The sequence below is a fragment of the Cuculus canorus genome, chromosome 11 (genome assembly GCF_017976375.1).
Source record: "Cuculus canorus isolate bCucCan1 chromosome 11, bCucCan1.pri, whole genome shotgun sequence".
Classification (NCBI taxonomy): Eukaryota; Metazoa; Chordata; class Aves; order Cuculiformes; family Cuculidae; genus Cuculus; species Cuculus canorus.
In genome coordinates, this window is record NC_071411.1 from 15,925,167 (window position 1) to 15,947,476 (window position 22,310).

The following is a 22,310-nucleotide window of genomic DNA, read 5'->3' on the forward strand; positions in this document are numbered from 1 at the left end:
CTTTCAATTCATGACTCCAGAAGCTACTTCAATGCCAAATTCTTACTTTTTTTCTTGGCTTTATGTTAAGTTATTAAAAGTTTCTTGAAGGTTTGGGCTATTTCCCTATTTGGTTTTCCCAGCTGACAATTCTGCTATAATTTTTAAGGCTTTACATTTGGAAGCAGGAAATACAAGACAAGACCAAAGTGCCAATGCAGAGCAGATGTTTAGCCCAGTCCTCCCTGGCAGTTCCATTAAATGTACAGTTATTGAATCCTTTTTTGAGATGAAAGAAGGACATGTCAACATAAGTAAAGCCTTAGACTGTGATTATTCATTTATTTTTCTAAAAAATATTATTTTTTTCAGGTAGTTTTGTACTGGTACAACTTTTGCCTTGGGAACAGCCTGGCTCTGGCACAAATAGTTGCAGCTTTGTCTTAAAGTAGAAAAGCTGTGCTTTGCTGTATTTATTTACCTTTCTTTGTACCTCATGTAGGTACAATCAAGGGAAGGAGCTAATTAGATAAAAAGAAACAGCTTTCATGAATATCACATTACGTTGAGAATTAGGGATTCTGGGATGCCTGCAGTCTTAAACCTGGGTGTAGGTAAGTAAAGCCTACCTCTTCTTTTTCCATCTGAGCTCCCACCAGTTTACCTGAAAAGTCTCTGTACCTTGCTGGGGTATATTGAAGTTTCATAAAAGTTTTTGCTTCATAAAAGTTTTTGCAATACAAGTAAGCAAGTTTTGCATCATTTTGCCTCCTGAGGCACCAGATAAAGTGTCAATAGTTAATCTTTGTTTTCTTTACGGTTATTCAAGTGATTGTTTGTTTCCTCCTGTTTTACTTTGGAATGTGGTCAGTGCATGTGGCAAGTTTTATTTTTTTTTTTTAAGCTTTCATTTGGTCTTTCTGGTTAGTGACTGCCCACAAGGCTGCTATGAAGAATGTGTGAAGATGTCAAGTTTCTTTTGGGAATACAGAAAAGTGAGATGAGTGTTTAGAAACACTTGGGGTTTGGTTGTTACTTAGAAGTAGATAATTTCTCCCATATATTTTCTCCTCTGTTTGGGAGGATTCATTTTCAGAAAAAAATTGAGAAGTATTCATTTAATGCTTGGATATGTGATTCTCTCCCTCCCCATTTTGGGGACTCACTCACAGGTATGGTTCCAGAATTGCTTAGCCCCAACAGATATATTTTTTGCCGCTGTTGACCACACCTGTGGCAGGTGGCTCAGCTCATCATTGCCTTGGGCAGTCCAGTCTTTCTGTGGGTGTTTGAGGTTATAATCTGCATCTTTGAGGACAAACCCCAAGGTTTTTCTCCAGAAAACTCCCTTCTTTGATCCTCTCTGCTGAGAAAGCCAGTTTCTAGCTGTGTATATAGTCGTCTTTTCCTCTCTCTGTAGCATTTTAATAAAACATGGGACATAGAAATCACATTATCTGTGCAACTGATTATGACAGTAACTTTGGAATTGGTAATTAACCATTGATCCATAATTAATAGCTGCCTATTGATCTTATTTTAACTAGATGACACAGCAGGAGTAGGCATGAAACTGAGAAGTTGAGGTTGACTATTGGGAAAAATGCCTTAATAGTGGTGGTATGCAGTGCTGTTGAGTAGATGCTGTTGAAGTGTCTACTTCAACTCCTCTTGAGTAGGAGTTAAATCAGATTCTAAACCGCAGGCTGCAGCCCTGCTTTAATATGGTAATAAGAAAATAAGAACTCGGGATTGGTGGTTTTGTGGTGTTTTTTTCTTGATTGTGACATTATGCTGATAGTGATGTTCTTATATAATTAGTGGCTAAATATTGACTGTGAATGAATTGGAAAAATAGGAAGTATTTATACTTACTTGCTGGAAGACTTTTTTAAATCCTTAGTAAAACCTTCATACTGATAGCACAAAATATAGTCAGTCAATAAAAGTTTGAGTTTCTCTTTTTGTTTGTTTAAAAGGTGCTGGTTTGTTGAGCAGTTTTACTCATGAGCTTTTTTCTTCTTAGTCTCCGTCTGGTCTCTTTCTGCTTGCTTATAGGTTTCCTGAACTGCAAGGGTTTGTATCTGAAATTTGAATTACATTTTATTTCTGTGATGATCTGATAGTGTATAAACTTAGAATCCAAAATCGTAAAGGTCTAGGTGCTGTCCCTGCTGGGCGTGAGAATGGGTTAGGCTGTTTCACTCACAGACTGTTTTAAAATATTTTGTGAGTGGTGGTGGTGATGATGATTATTACCATTCTTTTGGGTTTATTTCCTTGCACGTTGGTAGCGCTTGGTGGCAGATCAATTTCAGTCGAACCCCTTTGCCTTTAATTTGTGCAGTAGTGCTTTATTGATTGGCCCTAGAGAGCAAAAGAGTTTAGATTTGGCTCTGTCATTTGTATCTTGGTATAGTTAATGATTAGGATTTTAGTTTTCTGCTCTTCATAATAAAAAGGTATAGATTTGTGTTGTTTACAAGTGAAAGAGCAAAGGTTGTGTGCATGTCCTTATCAGCTAAATTAGTTTGTACAAGAGGCATTATAAATGGTGCAACTTTACAGCGTGCTTTCTGCATTTGTAGAGTGAAGATAGGACTCTCTATTAAGTGCTTAGGCATTTTAAGTTAATAAATTTGGCAGTTTGTCTGTTTCACCTTCTTTAAGATAAAATACTTGCCTTCAGGTTTCAGTGGGCTGTAATTCAGTTTGGAACAAAAGGGTTATTTTATTTTTTAGCGATTAAACTGTAAATGGAAGACTTTTATTTGTCTGAAAATGGATTGATGTTGTGAGGCCATCAGTAGCAGCAACTTTAAACAACCATTCATACAGTGTGCATTTAGAATACTTCTGGAGCAATAAGCAACCTCATGGGAACAATAACTGGGAAAGATGAAAAATGGCAAGGTTATTACAGGACTGGATGGACTCCAAGGAATATAAGCAATGAGCAATAGTCTCAATTTGTGTCAGGAGGAGAGAGAATCACTCCTACTGTAGTTATTTTACCTGTGGTGTCCAACTCTTATCCACCTTAGTTCTTCATGAGATGCGCAAGTTTTGTAGGAGTTTGCAGAAATGAAGAATTAAGGGAGATTTTTTTTTCACGTTTGGTAGATTTGTTTGCTTATCCAAGACTTTTGACTAAAGAATATGAAGCTGCAAATTAAAAACCAGACACAAATTACCAATGGGACACATCGGCATTCTTTTGAGATATTTGAGATGTTCCTCTGAGGGATTCATGGACAAAAGAATGGTTTAATTTGATATTTGCTTTTTTGGCTGCCACTAAACTAGCAGTTACTCCCTTGGGGGTTGGGGTTTCTCATACAAAACATTGGTATGAAAGTGGGAAATTCCAGTTATGAGAAACATTATATGTGCAAATTATAATAATGATAGGTAAAGGTAAAAGATACAGGTAGATACTTGTGAAAAAAAAAGATGAAAGAGCTATTAAAAACAACAGAAAACTATTGTCAACAGATTACTTGCTTAGATTTTTAGGGTCTGAAGATGGCAGAAGGAATTTATTTTCCCTAAAACTTTCTAGCTTCTTCAACTCTGCCACTCCAAACACACTGGAGACAGTGAAACTATTTAATTGAATTCTGTCATGCAGAATTTCAGTCTGTTTTTCAGTTTAATGGTTCAGATTAAAATAATCTCAAGTAATGCCATAAATTTGGGGGATACAGGAACTGATATTTACAGCTTGCTTTAAGCATGCTGTGAAACGTTATGTGAGAGCAGTGGGAATGCAGGGAGCTCCATCTGGGGAGGGGCGATGACTCAGCTGAGACCAACATCCTTAATGCTGTTATTCTACATTTGCTACATACATCTTGATCAGTAAGAGCCAAATGAAGCTTCAGACAACTGGAAGAATCCTCATGTTAGCAGGCCCTGGTCCTCACAGGGGACTTAGGTGACTCCAGTATCTGCTGGAGTGGCCGTGCAGCAATGCACAAGTAGTCCAGGAGGTTTCTGGAGGACATTGGTAACAATTTATGCACGTGACTGAGGAACTGACAACAGAAAATGCTACTGGATCTCATGCATACAGACAAGAAAGAACTGATTTGGGATGTGAAGGTTGGGGCAGCCTGAGGAAATGCCTGACCAGCCTAATAGCCACCCCTGGTGAGGTGACAGGCTTTGTTGCTGAGGGAAGAGCATGAATATTATTTATTTTGGTGGATACAGCATGGGCTGTAATAAGGTACTAGGAACAAGGCTGGGAATATTCCTAGTTCCCTTAATCAGGTAAGTAATGCCATTATCTTTTGGGGTTGGAAGTTCTGCTCCATTGGATTAAACCCCTTTTGCTTCCTTTCCCGCCATATAGTCAGGCCATACATTTCAGTAAGTTTCAGTGCTATTCAGCACCATCCATGGTTTGACTTGAGTTGTTTAAGGCCACATTTAATTTACGTGTGATCTTTTATGACTATTTATATGCAGATACATAGATCTTTTTATGTTAGGGATCAACCAAGAGTAGAAAAATTCTGGTGCATAACCTGCCTAGTTGGGATTTTTCCCATGTCCTCAGTTAGTATATCTGTTCAGTGGTAATGGAGAGCTTCTGTTGGTCAGTCCATTTTCAAAGTCATCCTGATGCCTGATAGTCTATCCAAGGTGACAGACACAGGACAGGCGAAGCTGTCTGAGGCAGAGGAGTGAGGAGTTTCAAGTTCTCTACAGTCTTGCAGCCCGTTACAGGTTAAGAATTATTGTCTAGTCATTGGTTGTATTTTTTTCCACTGATGCAGAGATGTCCTGTCCCACACCACATTGGTAGCATCTGTTAAGAGTGAAATAAAATGAGATTTTATCGTTAAAAGGCAAAATACATGTTTTTAAGTCTCTGACCTCAGTAATATATCTTGTTCCTTTGAAGGGCTAGTAAGAGGGATATTCTGAAAACCCATCCATCAGAGCCTGTTGTTTAGGATATTTTTTTAGGCCAATCCTAAAGCAGTGGGAGATTCGATGTGAGGGAGAGATGTCTCGCTTGGTGTTCATCACAGAGGAGCCTATGGCCAGGAGGAACACCTGGGAATTTCTGGCCCTGCAGAGCTGGCACTTCCACCTCGTGCGGGAGGTTGGCTGAAAGGTTTCTGCCAAGTTACAGGTTGGATTTCTGCCAGCGGCTGAAGGCTTTTTTTGTTATTTTGGCTGCCTCTTAAAGCAAGTCATTTTGGGTCAGCCTTGGCTTTGCTGGTGACCTCTGTCACTTAATGCCTGATTACTGTTATCAGCTGGCAGGTAGGCAGCAGTTCTAAAGAGCTGCTCGATGAACATGCTTCTGATGAAGGATTGTTCTCCCCTCTCCTTTTGCTCGCTGATTAGCTTTTACTGAACACCCAGCTTCCACATGTCTACAAGTCTCTGTCATTCCAAATGGCTGAGCACAGGTGGTGAACACATCTGTGTTTCTGGGAAGGAATGAAGGATTGCTTTGTCTTAGGGATGACTTGAAATACTTGCATTTTCCTGGGAATTTTGATCAGTGCTGTTAGAAATGTAGAAATCTGCCTTAGGGTTGGAGTCTTTGATAATGAAGAGAATCTGCAGCTCGTTGTGTCCTAGGTTTGCTTTGAGGTTTGAGAACGGCACTGGGGTGAACTTCCAATGTGAATAATGGAGAAATATTAATAAAGAAATGACCTGCAAAGGAAGGAAAGATGTTCATAACTTTTGGCTTCCTAGTAAAAGCATACTTTCATCAATTTATTCTATGGGAGTATCTGCTTTCTCCCCAACTCTGCCCAAGCAGCCAGAAGACCGTCTTCCTCTTGTATGTTTGTTACTTTGACTTTGCTTCGTGTCTGTCAAATAGTCTAATTGAAAACAAGATTGTTTAACAATAAAATGTGTGGAGCATTCTGATTATACAAAAATTGTGTGCTAGTTTTTTTTCCAGGATAGAAAGTGTTGCAGTCCCTCCTGTACTAGCTTGATAAAGCAGCTATTACTTAAACACACCATAGAACTGCTTCTGCTGATACTTTTTTATAGTTCTTTGTTCTGCTGCTGTGGGCATTTGCATCTTTATTGCTTGGGAGCGCTATGCTGTGTAGTGCTCAGTCGTAATCTTCTGTGATGACATAATTAGATAGCATGGAAATTATCATGATTTGACTTCAAGTATTAAAGGGCTGGAACACAAACCTGTGATTGTTTCATACTTGCCTCTCTCTGATGAGATATGGAACTCAAACTGTCTAAACTAGCATTTTAATGGTGTTTTTCTTAAACTATCAGTGAGAAAAGTATTCTTCCAGTGTGTGGTATGTGTGAAAATTTTGATAGATATGATTACTTGAGTTAGGAATTCAGAAACATTTCTGATCAACTCATTGACCATGCTTCAAGTTTGCTGACAATCAGGGAGCTTAATTAGGATGAAGTGTACTAAAAATCAATAGTGGGACTAGTTTGAAAAGCATGCTTTCTATATCGTGGTCGATGGTAAAATGGGTTTAGAATTATTTTTTTCCTGGTTATATTGAATGTTTAAGGCATTTCTTCATAGTTACATAAAAGTATAATTTTAATCTTGTAAAAAGTTAGGAAGTTAAGTGCTTTGGGATGAGAACAAAAATATCAAATTTCCCCTCAAGATACTTAAAATAAAAGAATGTTTCTGATTTCAATGGAGAACGTAGCTCATTTCACTTTTTGAATATGTGGTGCATATCACCAAGAATCTTCTTTCATTTGCAAAGGCAAGGTGTGTATTATGGTGTTTTCTGCAACTGATTATACAGTTGTGTATGGTAGTGAGTTTATTTTCATCAGATACTTCAAAGTCCTTACTTTTTAGGTCAGGGAAGTATGCTTTTCCCAAAGCTTTGAAGTTTTAAATAAGCAGAATGAACGTAAATTGACTAAAATTAATTACTAATGCAAAGCAGCGCTACTGATGGCTAGCGCATTGACAAAAGCAGAAATTGAATCTGTAATTTCATGTTCTTGTTTCCTTTACCCAACCGAAGGCTCTGAAAATTGGTTCCAGAAGTATAAAGCTTCTGTAGAATAAAACAGTATTAATAATGTTTCTTGGGCACATGTAGATGTATAATACGCATTTTTAATACTGCTTTATTCTGCTGAAGTTTGGTTAAAGAATGCAAGAAAAAAAAAGGTTTTCCAAATGATTTCCAAGGTAATTGGGGATGTTCCTTACTGAGTGCAAAATCGCTTGCTCCTTTGAGTAGACTGGCAGAATTTCGTTTGGATCAGCTCCTTGTTTTGCCGGCATCCTGTTGGTTATGTGACCTTAGGCATGTTGTATAAACCAGAAAGTGTTCAGTAATCTCGTTGAACGAGGAGCCTGCCGTGTTTCAGCCGGGTTTTCAGGAGTTCCTCAGGTGAACTTTAGTGGGCTTTGAGTATATGCAGCTCTGCCAGTCAGTCTTAAAATGCTGAGCAGAATGCATTAGAGAACTCGTCAAAGTGTGCTGTCACTGAATTTGTAGCTGTTTCTTTTTTGGTGTTTACATGTAAATGATGGTCTAGATGCTGCCCTGGGCAGAGGTGCAGAGGTGCAGGTTGTCGGGGATTTGGCTGTGTCGTGCTTCATTTGGAGGTCCGTCTGTAACAGCCCGATGAAAACAAGTGCTGAATGATAGGTTGGCGAGCTATGGGAAATGGAGTAGTGAGGTCAGGGTCTTACTGTTCAAGAAGATGTTCTTTCCGCTGTCTGCTCTTCTACTTATGAGGACTGCAGTCCTCACAAAACCATAACCATAGACACCCAGAAAGATTGTCCAGGTGGTAGCTGCTAGGGTCTCAGTTGTAATGCACAAGGATGTGGGCTCAGATTCTGGTTTTCTGAGATAAGGAGAATAAGGATGACAGAAGGAGCTCAAGTCTGACCCTGTGCATGTTCCTGGTAGTTTACAATGGAGCTTAGTGGGTGGGAGAGTGTATTTACAGAATAGCTGTCAAAATTCCTGTGTGTAAGCAAACTGTAAGTAAGTCTATGAAGTATAGTAATTACTGGAGACTTTAAATCTGCAATGAGTGAAGGACTTGCTTCAAGTTCATTCTTGTCTCTGTTTCCTTGCATGAGAAGTAAACAGAAGGATAAATCAGAAAGCTGAGTTTATAAATGTGATTTAAAGACACATCAGGACAGAATTCTGTAGTTTGTTGTTTTTTTTTCCTTGAGCTGATGACCCAAATGCCTTCGGCAATGTGGGAACATCACACCATGTTCTGCATCGTTTGCAGGGTACTGCAAAGGTTAAGCTTGGGATCAATCAGTTTGCAATCAGACTGATTATAAAGGGACAAGGAGTAGTAAAGATAAAATCAAAAGAACTTTGTAGGACAGAGAGTTGTAGAGGGGGATGTTCTGGTGCCCTTGAAATAAAAAGGTTTCTTGCAATAGGCAGCTAGCAGGAACATTCAGGAGAACTATTAATGGAAGCATTATGGTTTTATTAAAATAACAGGATTTTCAGCCCCTTTTCCACTCTGAGTACATTTACTAAGAGACTGGCAAAGCTTAAATAATTCTTCCCACTTTATCTGTAAAACTGTGAAATATCCAAGACATAACTGAAATACTTTAGAACTTTGTGGCTTTCGTATGCATATTGCTGTGTTAGGTGAAAGGGAAAGATTCCTAAATTGATCCTGTTCTCTTTTTTCTTTAATCCAGTTTATATGGCTTTGTAAATTTAAATTTCAGAATTGTGAATAACTGAATGAGTTTGGTACTGTATTCTGTAGCCCTCTTCTGTTTCTATGGTATTTGTTAAAGCACAGAAAAACTATACTGTTTCATGTTGGAGCCACTGCGGAAAGATTTAGAAGGTGAGTTTTAATGAAAGAGATAAATAAAGCCAAGAAAGCCTCGACAGCATCTAGCTACTTCAGAACTGATGGGAGCAGTCCTCATGTTCCTCTTTCCCAGCCAAGGGAAACCACCACTGAGAGAGGAAATAAAATGCTGCATCAAAAATAGAGGATTTTTTAAGTATCCTTGTATATTTCCACACAGTATATTGATTAATGTGTCATTACAGTTAAATATACTTTTTAGTGGCAGGGAACATTGGTTAGAGGTGGAAGAGGTAAATCCTCAAGAGTCTTTTACATATTTATTAATGAATTAATTTGAGCTAACGGCTAGTGAATGAGATGTTCAGTCCTCCCCTAGTCATGATGACATTAGAGTTTTAATCTTAATCTCAACTAGAGCCACATTTTTAGATTCAGTTGCTTTGCAAAGTTGGCAGTTCAGCTAGGGTGCGAGTTTGGGGAAGGTTCACCTGCTTCACTCGGGGAAACTGAGGGAGGGCGAGGGAGTCTGATTCATTACTTTAGTTTGGGGTCAAATCCAGGAGGCTTATTTCTTTAGTTAAATCATTGACTCTGCCGGGTTAATTTTAGCATTCACAGTAGGCTGTTCAGGTTGAGGCTAGAACTATTCTTTTTCTAAATGGTTTCTGCAGGATCTTACAACTTTGAACTGTTCTGTATTACACATAAATGTCAGACCTTCTTACTCTGACTTAAAGCGCACCCTGCTGCAGTCTCTTGTGTCTGACTGTATTTTTTCCTCAAAAAGCAGAAGTGTGGCTTTTATGGCCGTGTCATGTAAAGAGTATTTTATAGGTGTTTATCTGATATCAGCTGCTGTTCTTTTTTACAATATTATTGAAATAAAACTCCTTTGGCAAGACCTGAAATTCGAAGGAGAAAGTAATATTGTTTCTCATTTAAATTGTGTGTGAATAAATGATTACAAATTGATAGTTATTGCTTATAGTCCTTTTATTTTCTTGGTTGAAAAAAGTTTTTATTTCCTTCGTGATTTAGGCATTTAAAATTCTTAGGAAATAAAAAGTGAAACTAGATGTAGCCCCAACACAAGCAAAGAGAAATTAGGAGTTGAAAGTTTAATAGCTGCTTTTCAAGGGTCATGTTGTCCTGCACTAGATCTGCAGATGGACAGTCTTTTACTGCACTGTTCCTGTAGATAGGTTAAAATTTATTAATGACAACAACAACAGAAAGGTACAATAAGTGACTTTGTGGAAAGTGCAGTGTCCACATTCTTCAGTATCCATGATCCAAGTCCTTCAGCCTCTGCCCTGCTGAGCTCTTTGGAGCTGGTATATAATCTCAGACAGTTTCTCAGTCTCTCCCTGTTTGAGCAGGCCTATGTTAACTTGTGCGCAGTCCAGCATGTCCCTCCGCAAAGATTTATGAAGCACTGACACTTGTATTCCAGATGGGCACATTCTCTCACCTGTGTTCCGGGGGGTCAGAATCCTGGGGTGCAAGTTCCCATGCACAGAAGGGTGATGTTTTGTGCTGCAGCAGTCAGTCTGTAGGTCTGTACAATTCTGAAAACTTGTGCCTTTTTCAGAGAGCTCATCCTGAGGATTCACTCACTACCAGGCTTTTATTATGCCTTTAAATAGTGTACAATATGTTCTGGTTTAATTTGTTTTGAAACAATTCAGCCATACTTTATAATGCCTTATGGAACTCGTCAATACTGCCTGTATATCTGTGTAATAAGAGTTCAGTAAATTAGCATAATCATTAAACAAACAAACTCATTCAGTTAGTAATTGGTGATTGCCTGTTTCTCAACAGACAAGTGATGTCAACTGGCATTTATTAGTTTTTAGCATGCTTTGTTATCTACAGGTAGGTAATCTGTAGTTTATATCCTTGCTTTATTATGTTGCATTAGGATGATCACTGCTGCCTGGTGATGGGAGAGCAGGTAGCTTCTCCAAACTAAAAAAGATGAGATAACTAAATATACCTTCTTTAGCTTTTCAGTTAAAATAGCTTCTTTTTCCAAAATTGACATGTTACTAGTTCAAGAAGACTCTTTCCTTTTATTTTTTTTGATGTTTGTCATAGTCTTGATGTTTCCTGCTGTGATGCACTGTGATTCCTGCCTTCCTATCTCTGTTTTGCAGTGGCTCCTATTAAAAGAACCTTGCAACAAGACAAGAGAAATTGGCTTTTCCTTGAATTATGTGAAGGTCTTTGGGGGAGGATTTAACTAAACGCTTGTATGGATTGCATGAAATAGAATTAAAATGGTGACACAAACATTAATATAGAAATAAAAAAATCCTTTGACTCTTTTAAACTATAGACCTCTGAACTGTATCTTCTGGAGTGTTACTGTTCCCTACAATGAATCCCAGTGAATTTGACAAATTGTTGCAGCAGGAAATCTGCAGTTGAGTTGTTAGCATGAAGTTCCATGTTGTCTTCCCCAGGCGGTGCAGTGTGGTGTCCCTGCTGCCCTGTTGTCAGAAGGGGGATCCTACCCTCACTGCTGCATTACTGATATCTCTTGTGCTGGATCTTGTCTTCACCTGGTCCTTTTGGTGGGCTGGATTGCGGAGCTAAGTGGGTAACAAAAGAAATTTTCAGCTGGATTAGCTCTGCTTCTGGCTTGAAGATGCAAGGGAGGGCGCAGGGGTGAGCAGCCGGGGAGCTGTGGTGGTAGCTTGCCTCTGGGTTGTTTGAGCCAAGTGGGAAACCACAGCCTTGCAGTAATGACTTCTTCAGTACCTTGGCTTTGAGGTTTCAAGGGATGGAAAGCACTGGGCTGTTAGAGTGGCTCTTATAGCTGTGTGAGGGTGCGTCAGCAATACACGGGAGAGTGGTGATGAAGTCAAACTAGTGCTAGCTTTGCTTGGGGAACTGCTTAAGGCAGACCACTGTAATGCAGCACTGGGTTTCTTGGTTTGCAAATGTGCTCAGGGAGTAATTGGTTGATTGCTCGAGTGTGCTGCTGTGTACATGACACTAAACTGCCTATGGACTGAGCTGACACACTTCTCCTTCAGTCTAAGCATGACTGAAGGGTGGATTACTGTTTTCAGAGGCTTCAGAATGCTTGGTTTGGAATAAGCTCATTTGGGTAATTGAAAAACAATATCAAGGCGATGCTGGGTAAAGATTTTGCAAAATAGGATTTAACTTTGGGCTTATCTATCAAGATTTTTCTTACTCAACATAATGGCTAGATTTTCAGTAATGTGGACTTCGGAGCAGAAACGGTTGCCTGCTTCACTCATTTGATATCTTTTAAGTTTGCATGCTTAAACAGAGCTTACACTTTCCAAGCTCTTGGCAATCCTCTCAACTGTTTGTCTGAGTCTTAATTTTTGTAAACAGTTTAACAGCAGAAATCATAATCATAATATTAACCATGTTTGTGCTCCTTTTTATAACCAGACTCCCAATTTTTTTTGTGCATGTGATGAGAATCATTTAATTAGCACAGACATCTTGTTTCAAAGATACATATAACTGTAAAGAATTGTAATAATTATCCACCAGAACAGGCTGCCTAGCTTTACTAAACAACAATGTAATGGCATATTTAATGTTTGGGGTTTTTTTATATGAAGTTGAGAGTTACATAAACTCTAACAATAGCAGTGACAGATCTCACTCATTCTGAAAAGCCAGTATGTGGTTCAGTAGTAGAAAACAGTAAATTGCCCCTTACAGTTTATTGATCAAAATGTCATAGCCTTTGAAAAGCTGGGTTCCCCTCTCTGAGACATACTGCGTTTTACTGCTCAAGATATTTTGTGTGGTATATGTTAAGTAATGAATTTGAATAAAAAGTCCTGTAGGGGTTAACGGGAGTTTGTGTTGCCTTTGTTTTTATTCAGTTAAAAGGAGGTCCAATTTATAGGAATAAATAATAGAACTTTTAAAAGACTGCAATCCTCCCTGTGGAAGATTTTAAAATAAAATGCAGTTGTTCAAGGTCAAAATTGCTTATAGTGTGTTGGTACAAATTATAATAAGAAATAAGCAATTCCTACCTGCTGTGGACAAAAGCATAGAATCTCTGAGTTTGGAAAGAAAATGTTCAAGACTTCTTCCTAACCTAGCTCACAGAATCCGCTTTATCCTCTATAAATATATCACAAAAGTCTACGTTGAGACTCTGATCAGAGTGCTTGTTGTTGGATGAAGCTGATGGTCTCTACTGTTACCAAAGGGACCCACTGCCATATTGGGTCCAATCTACAGTGAGCAGTTTGACATGTTACTGGAAGATGGTTTCCTCTGTGGCTTTTAAATAGGATGGTCTGGATGCTAACTCCTGCTTTGGAAGATTAAAATTACTGTTTTGTGTTAGCCAGCAGGATGTTACATGGGAAGGATATTGACCACCTGGTTTTTCATAATATGCCTATAGTTACGTGGCTTTAATCCCCTTTAGAGAGAAGGGGGCATGTGGTTTGACTTGCCACGGCAGACCTACTAACCAATCAGTCTTACCATGAGTCGTCCCATTTTCTTTTGTGCTTGGAATGCTTGCTTTCATACGGAACACAGTGTAATGATCTCTGTATGTTTGCTTTTTATGACTTATAGTTGTGATAAACTTTACCTGTTAAGTGTGGTACCTTTTCTTAACATTTTTGTTTCTTGTCAGACTGACTCTACGGATACTTATTCTTTATGTCAGCACTGCCAGCAAACTGAAATAAGTGCTTTAGTTTGTTTTCAGTGGCCTGTTTGGTATATTTCAAGTATATGACCTAATAAAATGTGCTGGCACCCGAGGTGGTTTATATGAAGGTACACATTTAGTTGTATTTCTGATGGTCCTTTTTTGATAGGAACTTCTCCTGCAACTTTGTCAATTGCGGTAGCCATCTGTCAATAAATATAATAAAGGTTTATTTCTTGTATTGATGAATGGTATGGTGTTTTATTACTGTCATCTTTGTGAATCTCTTTTTTCATACGCGCTTGGAATTATATTACAGGTTAGAGCGCACAAGTCGAATAAACTGGATTGCTGAGAATGTGTTGGGTAAGCAAATAGATTTTTTAGGTTAGATACTTTTAGATAAGATATGCTAAATAAATTTCCTTTTTATTTTGGGTATGGGATGCATCTAAAAGACTTTCACTTAGACATCACAGTTTTTCTCCCCCAATAATTTAATTTCAGTATAACTATTACAATGTAGACCATATTTATAAATCTCAATACTATATACATTCATTCAGAGTTTATTTGCATTGGTAGAGCTGTTTGATACTGGCACGGGATCCATTAATGCAGTTACAGCCACGTTACCTCAATGAAGCAGCAGAAGAGGAAGAAAGTATTATGCCTTTATTTGACTAGATATATTAGGTGGTCTTAAGAGATCCGTCTTTGTTTCCTGATGGAAAACAATCACGAATACTGGCTTCCATTCATACTATGAATGAAAAGGGAATGTTGGATGTTACTAAAGCATGTCTTCCTCTTAACACTTGTGCAATAAAGTGCATTAAGTTAGGTTAATGTAGACAGGAGTGCTGCTTAAATTACATGGCCATGTCGAGGGATGTTCAGTTATCCCAGAAATTTGCTTAGTGGTAGTGGTGTTGGTTTTATTTACTTTAATGGTGCTGATTATCACTGGAATCTCTTCCCCTAGAATTATTTGGCCTTTTTGCAGAAGTACAGAGTTGGGGTGAAGAGACTAGCTAGGAGAAAATAGGTATTTAAAGTTAGGTCTTGGGGTTTTTTTAGTAGCGCTATCTAAACTGAACTCATTGTGGTTGAAATACTTGGTCAATGTGGATTCTTAGCTGAGGTAGCTCCATGTGGAGTTAGGCATGAAATTGCACGAAAGCTTTTGAAATTAATTTTCTGAAGATCAAAAGGTCTTGGTTGTAATAGAGATCATAATTTGAAACTTTGGTTGTTTGTCAAACTTGACCTTTCAGTTCTTCTTTTTGGCTATTTCTTCATATACTTGTTATGGAAGACAGTTAAGTGATTCATTCATGTTTTAAGAAAATCTGTGGTGCTTAATTTAATTTTGCCTTTTTGGAGGAATGCTATCTTCTAGTAGGGAGCTTGTCACCGAGTTGAAGCACAGGTGCATAGTTCCAGCAGTTGGGAATACTGCTGGCTAAAAATGTTCCTGTCACAAGCCTTAGTTGTTCTACCGAGAGCTGATTCAGCTTCAGAAAGCCACTGGTTTTTTAACATGAGTGCATGTCATCATGTTTTTTTCTGAGTTGTTTATCTTGCCTGCAACGCTGTTTGGTACCTGGGGTGTACCTGCTCGACAACAGTATTTATGTGAAATCACTCAGTCTTGGACTCAGCCATAGGGGTTTTATCAGACTGAAAAAACATTACACGGACCTGATACCTCAGCATGCAGGTTAAGATAAGAAATAATCAGTAGTCTAGCTTGAACCTTGCATTACTGATGCTGTTCTTGTTCCTTATAACCACAAAACCATTTGTGTGATTGTATTTCTGAGCACAGTTTTGCTGAAGTAGGTAACGTACAATTTGCGTAACTTCTTGGCAAATATGCTATGAGTTTATCCTCATTTTATGTGTATTTTTTTAAAAAGGAAGCATGCAAAAGATGTTCTGGGTCATCTGAAAGATGTTGCGCATCAGAATAGTTCATGCTATAAGGACAGACGTCTCTGTTGCATTGTTTCTAAATCTTTTTACTTATATTGAAGCAGGTTTCTGCTATAACAGGCTTCTGCTATAAATGTACTTGTAGTTCCACTCCTGTTTAACTGTGTTATTGTTTAGCCTGTATTATTCAAGTAGTGGAAATTATTTTTTTGTTGCCATGTGACAGCTCAATAATTGGCAAACTGAGTAGTGGTAGAATAATGCAGATACTCTCCAAATACATTATTTGTGCAGAGCCCTTAGCATTTTATATAAAAAACAAACAAAAAGGTGGTAAATATGACAGTTTGCTGGTTATATGAACAATCAGGTTTTTCCCTCTAGCCCTCAATTAACCATTGATACATTTATGTAGCATCTGTTAAGATGGTCAATAAGAGGTGTTTATTTTCTTGATGCATATACCATTAATTTTGAGGATGCTGGATGTGTGTGGACCACGAATGGTATCTAGTTATATAATTGGACCAAGAGTGGTATCTAGTTATATAAAGGAAGTGACTTTCAACAGAAGGGTTATTCAGAACCAAATACTACACAATTACTAGTGAAGGTAGTTTTCTGACATGGTCTTAAGTGTGGGTCTGACTGGCAACAAAAACTTGGGGGCTGGAGAAGGGAAGGGGGGATTAGAGATGAACCCCAGCTACAGGAATACTTTGAGCTTTTAGAAAGTGCCAAATAGTTCTAGCCAGCAGGAGAGAATCCAGTGTGAAAACTGTATTTGGTTTAATAATTCTGTCTTCATCTCGCTTTCATTCCATTTACTTGAGTTTTGGGATTTTTGATGCATCAGCTGCAATAGATCCCTCTTTAAGTATATTAATCTCTCTGATAAGTATTTATGCTGGGAATGTAATCTTAAGAAATACCTGTTGGGAAGGATTTAATAATTTCTCTTAAAAACTTTATTTTAAATGGTAATTTATATAAAAACACAAATATGTGCTAGCTTTTCTTAGTTTTATGAACTGATTTATTCTTAAGGCTTTTTTGTCATTTAAAATAAAGAAAAACCCAAACCCTTTCAACTGATCTGGCATATCTGAATTGCAAATAAGAACCACTCTCCACCTACTATGTGTGTATCAACACAACACACGTGAAGAGCTCAAATGGAAGCTATCTTTTTCTGGTATCAATAAAAGGACTTTTGTGGAATTCTTCAACAGAGCCATGAATGATATTTGTTTTGGCCTTTTATTAACAGCTTGCTTTCGAAAGCCCAGATACTTTAGTTTGAGTTGTTCTTTATTCCGTTTTGTGAAAACATTGTCTGGATTTTCATGTAGGTTCACTGGTGTGATTTTGGGTTTGTCTTTGTTACAGAGACTTTAGCTAATGAGCTAAAGTCTAGAAAGATGTGTTTAAACCTACTGCCCTAATTTGGGCTGTTCAGAGCTTGACACAATATTCAAGGATAAGGTATAGTCACAGTGATGAGTATGTCTGTAACTTTCAGGGGTTTAAAAACTTCTTTATTGTTAGAAAAAAATGTCTTAAGGATAACAGAAAAATACCACCAATGGGAAATTTTCTAGTTCTTGTCTATCATTTTATGAAGATGAAACGTTAAGTGTCACGTAGGGAGTCAGGTTTTACTGAAGTCTGCATACTATTCCAATTTCTTCTTTGCAGGCTGACATGACAGACTGTACTCCTTGTACTCCAATGCAACCTTGCAGTAAAGAAACACATGAAACGGATATCTCCTAAACTGTTGGAACAGACTGTATTTCAACCATAGACAAAGCTGCCTGGAAAGATCTAAGAGATATACTGGGTTTTCCGGTATGGTTTTCTGACCTGTATGTGGGGAGAGGAGATAAAAGTATTCAAGCAGGGAGTAAGCTGGGAGTAGAAGGTGGTGAGAATCAATAATGAACAGGAATTCTTAAAAGGTAGCTTCTGCTTTCCTGCTCTTTAGTTTCCCTTTTACTTGCTTCTCCCCTTCCTTTGTGAGTTTGAAATTATTTTTCTGATTGCAATTTCCTACCTAATTCCACAGTATTTTATGAGAAATAGGACCATGTTGGTGAGTTGAGCAGTGCTGCTTGATGCTACTGAGGGCAATTAAACTGTTGACAAGAGCAGAGCTGCAGAATGGGTAATTAAATAATAAAGGCGGGTGATGCTGGAGTTATAGTCCGTGCAGTGTTAAAAGTGTCATCCTAATAAGTCTCATGGGAAAGGGATGGATTATTGCTGCCTGTAGGAGATCAGGTACGAGAAATGTCTTTCTTTAAGGCTTTGTAGACTCTTGCCTAGGCTGTCTGAAGGCTGTACGAAGGCTGTACTTTTGCAGTAGCAGTGTTGCGGTCAGCCTCGGGTGCCTGGAAATTTGTGATGCCTGAGAAACTTACACTCTTTGAAGCCCATCTCAAATTCTTGTGAATGTTTGGTATAACTGTGCTTGGGAGGGCTGGGGACTACAATCTGGCAAGGATTTTTCAAGATTCTTGTACTAATTGATTCTTTTTATTGCTGTCTCTTTTAAATAGTTTGTATATATATTTATTTATTGCAACCAAAACATCTTTGAGCTGGAATTTAGTTCAGGGAATCATCTGTTTACTCACATTTGTAATGTCTCATGGTCACTTTTTTTGTGCCTTAAGCCTAAAATGCATATGTTTGCAACTGTTCTGATTTTTCAAGATGGTCTTGAAAGAATAGCTATCTTCACAGATTCAAAGCTTTTCCTTTATTTCATGTCTTGTAACTGCTTTATTTCACTTGCTCTTCTTGAGACATATGGTGTATATACTGCAAGTGCTTTAAAGGAAGTATTGCATATTCCTTGCTCTTCAGAGCTTCTACTACAGACTTTGTCACAGTTGGTTTCTTAAATATATTGTACTCCTGTCTACAGTGCTAGGCTGTGCAGATTCGTTTCATTGAGTAGTTGATTCACAACCAGGAGTTTCTTTTGTGGAGAGTCTTGATTGAAAGGCTTCAGCTGGCGCTCAATAAGATGGTCTCTCTTATAATTGTTGAATATAGGAGAGAGGAAAAGATGTGTGTGTTTGCAAAGCTAAAGTTTGCAGGCTGTGCTTTTCCATGCCAACAGTTCTTGGCCATATCTTTGTTTCATCAGGCATAGGACTGCTTTGACAGTTCTTTCAAATGAATTATTCTTTTATTTCTGCATTCCTCAGAGTTGTCTGGTTCATAATTTATGAAGGAAATATTCTTCTAATCACTTTAGACATTAATTGTTAAATTTTTGTAAGAGGAGAGACCCATGTCCATATGCTTATATATACATGCACTGTATGTAATAGGGTTTTAACATCTCAGCAATAAGCTGGGGTATCCTTGTGGAGCGTTTTGAGTTCCACTTCTAAGCTGTGAAAGTGATACATACCAATAGCTTTTGTCAGGTACCAAGAGGGTGGTTGGAAACAGCTTCTTTTAGGCTGCTGTTAGAGCTGTTAGGCTTACTTTATTCATTAATGCCGAAAAGAAGGTTAACGGTTTTCAGGGTTGAAACAAGTATTTTCTCCAGTCATGTTGAAAGTTCTTCTGTAGCTTGGTAGTCTGTGGGCTTGCGGAATCAGCTTTTGGCTGAAATTCTCTGGCCTTGTTTCATGTGACGCTAGAATTGACCTTCAGAGTCTCTTTCGTCTCTGAGTGTTAATCCTTTTGTGGAAGTGATCATGAAGTAATAGCTGTTAGAGCCTAACAGAGATCTTATAATAGGAAAAGGGATTAAATGTCAACAATTATGAAAGTGACTTTAAATTTTTAGCCTACACTTGAAGGTATTTCATAAATATAAAAACATTGTCTCTGAATATCATGGAAGAATGTAAAACGTACTGAGGTACCTGTGTGATGCCTAGATTTAGAGGTAGCTGTAGAGCATACGGATAGTATGTTGTTTTATTCTTCTGAAATATGTGAAATAGATTATGGTTGGAAGAATTTAAAGTCTATCTTTCTGAGCTATTTGCAACTGTAAGTTTTGTGGGAGTCACTTTTACAGAAAATGTGGTTCTGTAGTGTAAAAGATAGGGGTTTGTATTTTCTTTATGCATCAATCTTCTGTGCTATGTTTCAAAGCAGGGTTTGCTTTTCGTATAACACAGCATTTAAAATTCTAGCGTTCTGGAAGGGGTATGTATTATTGAAAGACTTTAGCATGGAGGGGGATTTTTTTCAGTATAAAGCTGCATTAGGATAATATTTTTTATCATGCTGTTAAAGATCAAAGTATTAGTATAGTAAATAATCCTCTTTGTCTAACTTAACTAAATATGTAGTGATAGCTGGCTGGCATGCTGTGTTCCTTCCTTCAGGAGAAACCAAGAACTGGCTGTGGCCTGTCTACCAGCGCAACAACAGTTCATCTCCCCACGTAGGAAGAGCATCTTTTGCTGGCACAAAATGTGATTATACCATTGTCAGGAGGAAGTGCCACCTTTGCCACGATACCACTGCCAGGAGTCAGTGACAGCTCTTTGAGTGTTTCTTTTGTCTGACCAGTTTATCCTGCATGGAGAATGTGCCCTTTCTTAAAATCATTCAGTACTGATCTTATGACTTGTGTAGTGTCCGTAGTTACAAGCAAATGTGATATCTTTGTGTGTACACTTGGCATATCTTTGTATCCTTTATATAGGTCTCTCTGTAGATATAGATATGCATATGCAAGTGTCTAAACCGGTATGTTAGGAATGAAAGGTGAATTATTCTCCAGCTCTTTTTGGCCTTGCATGGCAGATGTGGTTGTGCTGGCATCCTCAACAAAATATATTTAGAAGTGCAACCAACTAAGCATATATAACAGACCACTGAAATACATGTATTAGTATATAGTTTCCTATGAGATGATGCTAATTCTACTTCAGTTGTTTCTTCTTTAGTAGGCTGCTATAAGTGCATAGAATCAGTAGATATAATTTTATAGGGAAGAATTATATAAATTTTAGTGTAAATAAGGATATTTAATATGAAACAATGAATTTCTTTTAAGGTAACAGTCTGCTAATATTTTTGTAGCACAGGATAACGTAAAACCATAAATAGATTTCAGAGTTCGATTTCAGAGTTCAAGCAGAGTTTGCCAGTCTACATTGATATTAAATAGGAGACATTTTGTCTAGCCAAGATCACACAGTGAGCCCTGTGTAGATTTTAAAAACGTCTGTATCTTTCAGGGTACTTCGGATGCTCAAATGTTAAGGAAAGACACTTGGGTAAATCAATATGTATTTTAACTTTTCTCTGTAAGAGTGTTGTTTAACTGCTAGTTTGAGATAACCATAGGGCTGAAGAGCTCAGTTGCTGTCTCATGAACTGTTCTTAATGAGCATTATGTTATTTTCCCCTCTCGTTTTTCTAGGCTGTTCAATTAACCTCTAGACGATGGCTGAACCTGCAGGAGTACCAAAGCAAAAAACTAATGGCAGACCATGGGGTTACAGTTCAGAGATTCTTTGTAGCTGATTCTGCAAATGATGCCCTGGAGGCCGCTCAGAGGCTAAGTAAGTTGGCTGGTAATGGGAGGAATCTGCTTCACCAGATAGAAATCTGGAAAATAAATTGCTTTCTAATAAGTTGTACACAATCTTCAAATTGATGCTTATTGAAAAGCTTCGATATATTATCCAGACCATAAATATATGTTTAATTTCATATGTGAACAATGATTTATGACAGCAGTATTTCTTTAGAACTTTATTTCTAAAATGTTTTGTATGCAGCATGTAACTTGAAGTCTTTAATTAACATTATTTATGTAACTTTGAATAATTCAGAATTCAGAATAACATAATGGATGGTTGCTGAGGAAGATTACTTGTTGTTGTATACTTCATATAATTTAAGGGACTGAAGTAAGTGAACTTGTTTAAGAAGTTGTTTTCAAACAAGAATTTGCCCTATTAAGAAGCAAAAAAAGAAAATGGTTGTGGACTCCGTTTTGAAAGGTATTCAGAGAGCAGTTGGACACAGTCTGCTTTAGCTGACTCTGCTTTGAGCTGGAGGATTTGACTAGACGAGCTCCAGAGGTCCTTGCAACCTCAACTGTTCTACGATTCTGTGAAGAAATAGGATGCATACAAGAGAGTTATATAAAAATAAACTTGTTCACATGTGTTTGTCCATATGGAGAGAAAGTTGAGTTACCTGCCATCACAAAAGGACTTGACAGTGTTTGGGAGGAAAGCCCAGGCTTCTGGAACTTCATTTTGGTTCTCTGACAACATACTCATTTTAGTGTGGCAAACGTAAGATGATAATGTAGGTCAGAAATGCATTTATGTAATACCTTTTATCTCAAAAGGGAACGTGTTTACATTTGCCCAATTCGAACTCTAAAAGAAGTCTTCTACTTTTTAAAGTAGAAAAGTTAGTAGTAGTTAGCATAGCTGTCCTCTTTTAATTTAGCTTTTGTTAATATTAATAATCATACATCAAAATGCCAGAGGACAGGCATTATTGTAGTCTAATTGTGTAGTAATAGGAAGGTTTTTTGTTGTTACATTTTACGTAATGCACAAGCTGGTTAGTTAAATGCATTTCAATTTTGCATACTGGAAAGTAAATTAACACAACTCACTTGGCTCAAAGATCTCATCAGACCTCCAGTAGCTGAATAGGATTAACATAATGGCTTGCTGAACTTTATTAAGGTGATACACCTTTCAGCAATCAAAACCTTCTTATGACAAACAGTATATTTGAAACAAATCTAATGCAACTGTTATGGTAATTGGGCAGTGCAAAAATGAAACAGTGTCATAAAGCAGAGCTCAAAATTGGAGGGTTTCCTCATGTCCGGATGTCTGAGAAAATCAAGAAATGCTAACTAATGCCGTGGCAGGTTTTTCACAAATGTTAC

The 22,310-nt window shown here is 37.8% G+C and overlaps 1 protein-coding gene across 2 annotated transcripts in view; it reads left to right on the plus strand.

Annotated features, from left to right (window-relative positions):
• Positions 1–22,310, plus strand: part of SUCLG2 (succinate-CoA ligase GDP-forming subunit beta) — a 127,886-nt gene that overhangs the window by 5,045 nt on the left and 100,531 nt on the right. The window contains exon 2 of one of the 2 annotated variants that reach the window (XM_054076788.1): positions 20,811–20,952. The exons of the other annotated variant lie outside the window; for it this stretch is intronic. Within the exon in view, the coding sequence (XP_053932763.1) occupies positions 20,811–20,952 (142 nt within the window). The remainder of the gene's footprint in view (positions 1–20,810; positions 20,953–22,310) is intronic. 2 annotated transcript variants of the gene reach the window in all.